At 39.0% G+C, this 10,062-nt stretch overlaps 1 protein-coding gene across 1 annotated transcript; it reads left to right on the top strand.

The window, feature by feature from the left end:
* The first annotated feature begins 4,759 nt into the window (after positions 1–4,759).
* Positions 4,760–9,003, top strand: LOC117298019. The gene is made up of 3 exons (XM_033781239.1): positions 4,760–4,805; positions 5,788–6,021; positions 7,819–9,003. The coding sequence occupies exons 1-3, from the start codon at positions 4,760–4,762 to the stop codon at positions 7,914–7,916; spliced, it is 378 nt and encodes a 125-aa protein (XP_033637130.1). The 3' UTR covers positions 7,917–9,003.
* The last annotated feature ends 1,059 nt before the right edge of the window (positions 9,004–10,062 follow it).

The raw sequence follows: 10,062 nt of genomic DNA, 5'->3' as shown, positions 1-10,062 counted from the left end.
TAATGATTATTGTTCAGTTACTTTGGCAAAGTGCAATATAAAACACCTGCCCGCGCTGGGAAAGAGTAGTGATGTCAATGATAATTGCTATCATAATTTATTCAAAGTATTGACTAAATTAATGTTTCGAAAGGCATGCGTTGTGCGTTCATAAAATGGGAACAGCGCCCTCTGTTGATTGTGTTTGATGGACTCGCCACAGAAAATTCTCAGCAGCTAGCAGAGTGGTTGCTTCGAAGCTTTGTTGCAGCATGGAGGAATAAATTCTAATTTATTCCTCCATGGTTGCAGGTTCTCTGCATATTTTTTTTTTGCAAGTGTAATACCGTTATTACCTGCCATACATTGTTTTTATTTTTTATTTGACCCCTCCCGAGAATTTAAAAATAAGATGTTGCAAGAAAAACAAACAAAATTCAATAATACAGATGGGGCGGAGACCTCCGATCCCCAGACGACCCGCCCCCGCAGCCGCACAAACTTGATCGACTGTCTGTGCATGTGCGGGCAGTACTATACTTGAATGAGCTTTCTGGGGGACTGTAAGCAGTTATTTGATAAACCGTGTGTAACTGGGTTGCTCTATGGACCGAGTCGGTTTATGGAGGAAGGAAATACGGCCAAATCGATCGTACTTGAGTTGGAGCACTTTGTAGCTAAAAATAAAAGATCGACGCCAAACACTGAAGGAGCGCCCTCTGCTGGCTGAACCCACATGAGATCCGTTGCCATTAATTTATCCCTATAACATTTCCAGCAGTAGCCTGAACGTCTGACGTCATTTTTCGTTTATCCTCGCGGATAAAGACAGGGGCCCAGTTGGTCAGGAGATTCATTACGGTCAGGCGCCCTCTTTTGACCCATCCTCCTCCAGCCCATGTTTCCCCATAATAATCCCCGGTGGACAGGGAGGGAGAATAATGGGGGGGGGGGGGGGGGGGTAATGAGTTCGGGCATCAGCATTGCCCAGGCAGACAGGGCGTCCCTAAAATCTGCCATTATTGTGCCGCTTCAGTTTGGCAACAACTTATTCGGTAAGAGGCAAAACACGCGGTTGTGATTCGACTTTGCCTGGGGATGGAGCTGATTCCAAGTTCCAAGCAGCAAGCTATGAACGACGAGATAACAATACCCTATTGTTTACATAATGAATAAGCCACCAGGGCTTGATTGATCTTCAGGTTGACCATGGAGGGTTTCCTTCCGTCATGGATCGGCCAACCTATTTCTCGAAACGATTTGTATTGATGATGCTGCTTTAAAACGAAAAACATATTCCACAACTTTCGCAGATGCCATAACAATGCACAACATACTGACATGCTAAATGTACGCGAGCGAGGTGGCTGCTGGTAGTGTAGTTAGTGCTACAACACATCATTGCTATAGTGATATTAAAACTCATCTTAAATGGTAACCTTTTCTTCGATTTCACATAGAACTAAGATTGATCTTAACTTTGAAACAATCTTAATATTTCTTAAGAGTTTGATGTCCGACAAAAGTCACAACACAAATCGCTGACCATGTACTCCTTACGTGAATGTTTAGTAGGCTCGATTCACAAAGCTCTAGATGAGCTATCAGTGGCTGCGTTCGTTTAGCTCCCCTGGGTCGACCCCGGTGTGTGACGGATTTTTTCCCCAGGACGAACGTGGGTAATTATCTGCACACGTTCAACCTGGAAACAAACTGCCACACACCGGGGTCGACCCAGGGAAGCTAACGAACGCACCCAATATAACTTCAGTGATTTGTATTGTGACATCACCCCTTTGCTTAGCAATTAAGATCGATTCACACTTAAGATCAGTCTTATATCTCTTTGTGAAATCGAGTCCTGACGAGGTAGATTTCAGTCACAAAGCACAAAGGCCCTTTTCATATAACGAGGCCAAATTTAAAGACAACTTGGAGGCAACCACTGCAGTGCATGCTACGGCTCCACTCTGGTAGCACATGAGTAATTTTTTAAACAATGTCTTACAATCCACAAGAATAATATGTGACAATTCAAATGCGAAAATCAATTCTTTTTGGAGATTGCTTGGAACTGGTTGCCTCATGCGACATGACCCTAACGATTCATCTTCAGATGAGTTGTCAGTATTACCATGGTGATTTGTTTTGTGACATCAAAAGATTGATTCACAGTTCAGATCAATGTCTTTCTGATCGTGCCCGATTTAATAACAACAATTAGAGCTCGCAGCCAAGTATTTGCAGACAAGCGAACATAATAGCAGAAAAAGTATGTCATTGCCGACCATGTACTCCTTACGTGAATGTTTAGTAGGCTCGATTCACAAAGCTCTAGATGAGCTATCAGTGGCTGCGTTCGTTTAGCTCCCCTGGGTCGACCCCGGTGTGTGACGGATTTTTTCCCCAGGACGAACGTGGGTAATTATCTGCACACGTTCAACCTGGAAACAAACTGCCACACACCGGGGTCGACCCAGGGAAGCTAACGAACGCACCCAATATAACTTCAGTGATTTGTATTGTGACATCACCCCTTTGCTTAGCAATTAAGATCGATTCACACTTAAGATCAGTCTTATATCTCTTTGTGAAATCGAGTCCTGACGAGGTAGATTTCAGTCACAAAGCACAAAGGCCCTTTTCATATAACGAGGCCAAATTTAAAGACAACTTGGAGGCAACCACTGCAGTGCATGCTACGGCTCCACTCTGGTAGCACATGAGTAATTTTTTAAACAATGTCTTACAATCCACAAGAATAATATGTGACAATTCAAATGCGAAAATCAATTCTTTTTGGAGATTGCTTGGAACTGGTTGCCTCATGCGACATGACCCTAACGATTCATCTTCAGATGAGTTGTCAGTATTACCATGGTGATTTGTTTTGTGACATCAAAAGATTGATTCACAGTTCAGATCAATGTCTTTCTGATCGTGCCCGATTTAATAACAACAATTAGAGCTCGCAGCCAAGTATTTGCAGACAAGCGAACATAATAGCAGAAAAAGTATGTCATTGCCGACCATGTACTCCTTACGTGAATGTTTAGTAGGCTCGATTCACAAAGCTCTAGATGAGCTATCAGTGGCTGCGTTCGTTTAGCTCCCCTGGGTCGACCCCGGTGTGTGACGGATTTTTTCCCCAGGACGAACGTGGGTAATTATCTGCACACGTTCAACCTGGAAACAAACTGCCACACACCGGGGTCGACCCAGGGAAGCTAACGAACGCACCCAATATAACTTCAGTGATTTGTATTGTGACATCACCCCTTTGCTTAGCAATTAAGATCGATTCACACTTAAGATCAGTCTTATATCTCTTTGTGAAATCGAGTCCTGACGAGGTAGATTTCAGTCACAAAGCACAAAGGCCCTTTTCATATAACGAGGCCAAATTTAAAGACAACTTGGAGGCAACCACTGCAGTGCATGCTACGGCTCCACTCTGGTAGCACATGAGTAATTTTTTAAACAATGTCTTACAATCCACAAGAATAATATGTGACAATTCAAATGCGAAAATCAATTCTTTTTGGAGATTGCTTGGAACTGGTTGCCTCATGCGACATGACCCTAACGATTCATCTTCAGATGAGTTGTCAGTATTACCATGGTGATTTGTTTTGTGACATCAAAAGATTGATTCACAGTTCAGATCAATGTCTTTCTGATCGTGCCCGATTTAATAACAACAATTAGAGCTCGCAGCCAAGTATTTGCAGACAAGCGAACATAATAGCAGAAAAAGTATGTCATTGCCGACTTCTTTTGTGTTAATGAACGATTATTCATCGAAAAATGCTGAAATAATAACGAATTGTGTCTCTCTGACATTCATTTAAGACTTTCTTTGTTACTGTGCTTATGTAGCGTCGTGTGGTTACCATGGAAACATATCTACGACCAGCAGTCAGCAGTCAGCAGGGGAATAAAATTACATTTTCTTTGTAAACTTTCATTATTTCGTAGTAGAATGTTCGGGGTAAAAATTACTACCACTGTCGGCTAGTTACTTTAAATGTTTGATGAAACCAAACCCCCAGTGAACAACGGACGGTTGAAATAAACATCTTATCCGAGTTGTTTCCATTGTTCTTGTTTTATTTGAAAACGTCTTAGGGCCTACATTACATTCGGTTGCGGCAAACAATGCACACCATACTTATGTCTAATTAATTTAATGTTTTTCTTTCTAAATAAAAGTCTTATAAAACAAAACAAGAAGCCCTTTATTCTTCGTTCAGAAATATTGCGCAAACTTATTTCATACCCTTAAGAAATCATGAATGGTTCGCAGAATAGCGCATATTTATTGACCAGCCTATACCCACTTCATCGTACTGGACTTAAACATCATTATCATTATCGAGTATTCTTTGCTCGAACTATAGGCTGTCTATTTTTTTCTATAAAGATATAATATGTTTAATTGACTTAAAATCAAACTGATATTCAAATTTTACTATTTCTGTCTTTCCAGCTTCACAAAGCAGAGCTGTTTCTTGTAATGCCTTATTAATATTATTTAAAGTTTGCATTTGCCAATTAAACCTTTGACCTAAATTAAAAGCCACAAACAACAAAAACAACCCAATAATGTTTCGTTAACGCCCATGAAAGGTTGGGAACCACGCACCGATTGGTAATTTAATTCCGTGTCGGCATTATTAGCATCCGTCTTTGTAGTTATCATCACCACTCGTTCAGTCTTGACGCATTTGCAGAGGTGTGCGTGTGAATATTCTTGTCGGTTTTTGCAAGAGGCTTTGGTATGTTTTTCAACTTGTTCATTATTCTTGGAGTCTTGTCTTGCGAGGGTGAGTAAACTGATTATTTGAAGGGATTGTATACGTTTGGTAATCTAAAACTTAATGCCAATAACAACTTTTGGTAAGAAGCCTACTGCAGCTTTCGATGATAAATGTCTATTGTTTCTTTTAAGCACTTTGAGAAACATTTCACTTCGAAGGAATGTGGTTGTTTAAAAATATATAAGTTTCAAGACCCAAGATTTGAGTATGAGAAGCATTTCTGTGGTGACTCTTATCAGATTGTGTTTTCTATTTGGGATTTTCCTCACGGGTGGACATAAACCGCTCCGGTTTTTCGGCGATATCCCCACAACGTACTCACTCTTAAAATAAATGCAAATAAAAACTGTAGATGGAATCCTGTCAGAAGCTAGTATAAAGCACCGCTGAGAACCATTTTCACTTCGAAGTAATGCGGTTTGTGTAAAATATATATAAGTTTTCATGGCCCAAGATTTGAATATGGGAAGCGCTTGGCAGCGTTGAAAACCTTGAGCGGCTATTTTTATGACCATGCATGAATAACGAGCCGTAACTGGAATACACAATCTGCCCGTTTCTGATCAAAACGTTGCTCAACTTCAAAGTGTTGGAGATGAAGGAAAAAAAATGATCCTTTTCCATTACCACATTGCTTCTAAAGTAAATGATCCGAAAAATGTTTTCTACAAAGACATTATTGCCATTTTTAATTTATTTTTCAAGCGTGACATAACCGCTCCAGTTTTTCAGCGATTATTATCCCCAAAACGCGAAATTTTCACATGGCTATTTTACTTGTATAATGGCCATGGCCTATATATAGCTCATTTCTATGAAGTTTTTGGATTAAAACAACCAAACGGCTCCAAAAAGCAAAGGTATATTCCCCTGTACAATGAGAAATGGTCTCAAATTGTCAAGTTGCTTACGGCAGTTTTTGCCCAGGTGCGACTCCAAAAGCAACTATGAGAAATGATCTTACACTTTGTATCTGTTCTTACGGCAGTTTATGCCCACGTATGTTACGTCTACCAGGAGCCCATGGGAAGGGGTCACGGTAGACTACCACGGTGGTGGGTATCGGAGACCAACCCATGTGAATGTACCGAGATGCGGCTAGGAGGCAGGAACATGGTCTCCTATAACCGGCCATATGACCAGGTTACTTTCTTAATCAACGGCGTTCTCATCAGCACTGACCCCAAGGAGATTCAAGATTTCTGGGGTTGTGAACAAATAAGTGAGCATTTATTTCAGTTTTATTCCGGGGAAAAAAAGGGGGGGGTGGTGTCAGCGAATGGATTGCTTTTTATTTGGAAGTTTCAAATTTCGAAAGAACAGAACACTCGAGTTTTAAATTTGCATCAGAGTTAAAGAATTTTAAAATTTGGTTTTACCCTTACATCAAAGGTGTGTATAAGCACTGTATACTCAGTACTTTCCCGAGTTCTGTAAAGAAAAGTTCTAATTTTTAAGACGCTGCTCTAGAATTGCAAAGGTTGTGTGTTCAAATCCCGGAGTGTTTCTGTTGACATTTTAGACAGAAATATTTAAGGGATTTTTCCTACTATCATCATTATTAGATTGTGTAAGTTTGATGTATATCTGTGATCTTAAACGAGTTTTTTTCTCTTACAAATTCAGTACTGTTCTTTTAAACCCAGTGCTTCTGTTGGCATGATACATCACTCTAAGAATCGATATTATTATTGATTACATGTTTGTTTTATTTTTTTTTTAAATGGGTGTGTTTTACTTAATCTAACGCTAACGCAAACAAAAAAATTATGTTTTTGTAAGACGAGCAGAACGTCGAGACCAAACCGGCTCTTTTCAGAGCCATCACTCCTTCAAAAGAGTTTTTACCCATTGTTGTACCCGCAAGTTCACTATTAATATTTTTTATTTATAGTTGCTCTTAAAAAATAGTTAGTGGTCTGACGTTATGAACCACGCAGTCTTTCTCAAAGCTAAAATGACAACACAACACACGTGAACATGTGTAGACTACTGGTGTAACAGAAGCAGTCAAGTATATATAAATTAACTGATCAGGGAGAAAGAGGGAGGGAGGGGAGTGGGATCATGCTGGTAAAGCAAGGGTAGACAATGAAGAAGGAGATAATAAGGGTAGAGGGAAGATGCTGGATTGACCACAGGAGGTTGCAATGCAAAGGACAACATAGAAACTTGGAGGAGGTAGAAAAGTAATTAAATAGTGAATGAGGCAGACCAAAACCAAAGATATCTGTTGGGAAAAGGAGAAGACAAAGATGAAAAGTTGTTAATAGTTTTCTTTCTAAAGACACCTTATCAAACAAAAAAAACTTGTTTGTCTTTGCCTTCTCCCCTTTTGGACAGGTATTACCCTTTTTAGTTCTTCTCAGTCACTTATTAGTTGTTTGATTCTCCATCTTCACACCTTTAATCAAACCCCTTTGTTCGCCTCTTCATTGTTCAACGATTTTTCTATATGCTTCCTCCCTCTCTCTCAATTCCACTTGACTGCTTCTGTTTATTATGATAATAATAATAAATAATAATAATAAATAATAATACCAATATTAATAATATCAGCTCTTACATAGAGCAATTCCAAAGAATGATCATTAGGCTTAAAACATAATTACCCCAGGGCCATATTTCATTCCTTAAACCATCTCAGCTCCCTAAGGAGTATACAGCCTGTGCTGTATGTAGCGCACTAAGCTAAATCAATCACAAGAACCACCTCTGCCCTCACAGGTACCCACTTACCCCTGGGTGATGAGAAGTCAAGTGTCTTGCTCAAGGACACAAGTGTCATGACCGGGATTCGAACCCACACCATGTTACACCAGTATACCTGTTTATGTTGAAAGCGCTTTGAGATGCTCAACGGGTGTGAAAAGCGTGTTAGATTAACTGGTTTTTATTATTTGTGTTGTCATTTTAGCCTTCAGGAACGCTCCGTGGAGGGAGCCTTTTGGTTGGTGAGCAGTTTGCAGCAGCTAATTTAAATTTCTCATTATACTTGATCTATTCTTTCCTTTGTCAGGCGTTTCGGGATCAGCAGAAAACAGCATGTCAGCTGAACAAGAGAGGTCAAGGTCATGGACATGGTACAGGCCAAGGACATGGCGGTGGGGTCGTTAGATGTAGTGACCTCGATAGCGCACACATCGGTCGATTAGTGATGCTCCTGGTGCTGTAACATACAGCATTTCCTGCTAGATGTGGGACTAAGTTTGAATTATGAGACCTAACCCTTAGCACCATGTAATGCTTCACTATCATTTGAATAATTGCTAAATGTTTAATAGTGGCTTCTTATAAAGCGCGCATATCCGTCAATCAGTGACGCTCCTGGCGCTGTAACATACAGTATTTCATGTACCATTTAATTATGAGACCTAACCCTAAGCACCAAGTAATGGTTTACTATCATTTTGAATGATGGTTAAATGTTTAAAATAAATGTGAAGACCTCTGGTTATTACTCCAAACATTTCTGGCCATACAAACGCACTTGGTAAGAAGCCCTGCAGCTGTTCCTAATGTAAAACATTTTAAGAATTGATTCCCTTCTAAGGAACGTGGTTTTAGAGAATGGGATTCCAAAACAATCCAATCTGAGAAATGTTTCTGCATGAAATGCTTCTCAGATTGTGTATTCCCCATTACAGATTATTTTTCCTGGGTGGCGTAAACCACTCTAGATTTGTAGCAATACATCTCACAAACACTACCACCTTTTGAATTGAAATTAAAATAAAAAAATGAGTCAGCTATTTTGCTCACTTAAGTTTTTACATAGTTTGTACTTTTACAAAACGGACATTACTAAAATGATGACATTTAATTAAATATTCAAGGTTACCCTTTTTGTAGTTAAAGTGACCTGGGAGGGAAACACAATTATAACGATACGGTGGATAATTTTCTTTTAATAGATGATGTTACCATGACAAAAGGAACTAACAAAGCGCATCAAATTTAATATTCGACCATAACCATAGCCAAACTTGACTGATTGTCTGCATGCTCAAACAATGCGGTCATACAATTTCAATTTGTTGCCCGTTTACATTTCAGGGATGAAGCGTTTAAACTAAGATGAGTAAATTTATAACATTATTTGTTGACATTGTTTACACTATTATTATGTCCTTATACCAATATTCCAGAGAAATAATTCCATCTGAAAACTCACTGATTCTAAAGTTCATACCAGGATCAATCCTACAGAGAAATAATTCCATCTAAAAGCTCACTGATTCTAAAGTTCATACCAGTACCAGTATTCCAGAGAAATAATTCCATCTGAAAGCTCACTGATTCTAAAGTTCATACCAGGATCAATCCTACAGAGAAATAATTCCATCTAAAAGCTCACTGATTCTAAAGTTCATACCAGGATCAATCCTACAGAGAAATAATTCCATCTGAAAGCTCACTGATTCTAAAGTTCATACCAGTACCAGTATTCCAGAGAAATAATTCCATCTGAAAGCTCACTGATTCTAAAGTTCATACCAGGATCAATCCTACAGAGAAATAATTCCATCTAAAAGCTCACTGATTCTAAAGTTCATACCAGGATCAATCCTACAGAGAAATAATTCCATCTGAAAGCTCACTGATTCTAAAGTTCATACCAGTGTACCAGTATTCAAGAGAAATAATTCCATCTGAAAACTCACTGATTGTAAAGTTCATACCAGGATCAATCCTACAGAGAAATAATTCCATCTAAAAGCTCACTGATTCTAAAGTTCATACCAGTACCAATATTCCAGAGAAATAATTCCATCTAAAAGCTCACTGATTCTAAAGTTCATACCAGGATCAATCCTACAGAGAAATAATTCCATCTGAAAACTCACTGATTCTAAAGTTCATACCAGTACCAGTATTCCAGAGAAATATTTCCATCTGAAAACTCACTGATTCTAAAGTGCATACCAGGATCAATCCTACAGAGAAATAATTCCATCTAAAAGCTCACTGATTCTAAAGTTCATACCAGGATCAATCCTACAGAGAAATAATTCCATCTGGAAACTCACTGATTCTAAAGTTCATACCAGTACCAATCCTACAGAGAAATAATTCCATCTGAAAGCTCACTGATTCTAAAGTTCATACCAGTACCAGTATTCAAGAGAATTAATTCCATCTGAAAGCTCACTGATTCTAAAGTTCATACCAGTACCAGTATTCAAGAGAATTAATTCCATCTGAAAGCTCACTGATTCTAAAGTTCATACCAGTACCAGTATTCCAGAGAAATAATTCCATC

Source organism: Asterias rubens, chromosome 12 (genome assembly GCF_902459465.1).
Source record: "Asterias rubens chromosome 12, eAstRub1.3, whole genome shotgun sequence".
NCBI classification, from domain to species: domain Eukaryota; kingdom Metazoa; phylum Echinodermata; class Asteroidea; order Forcipulatida; family Asteriidae; genus Asterias; species Asterias rubens.
The sequence above is the reverse complement of the archived record's forward strand: the minus strand, read 5'-3'. Positions and strand labels throughout refer to the sequence as shown.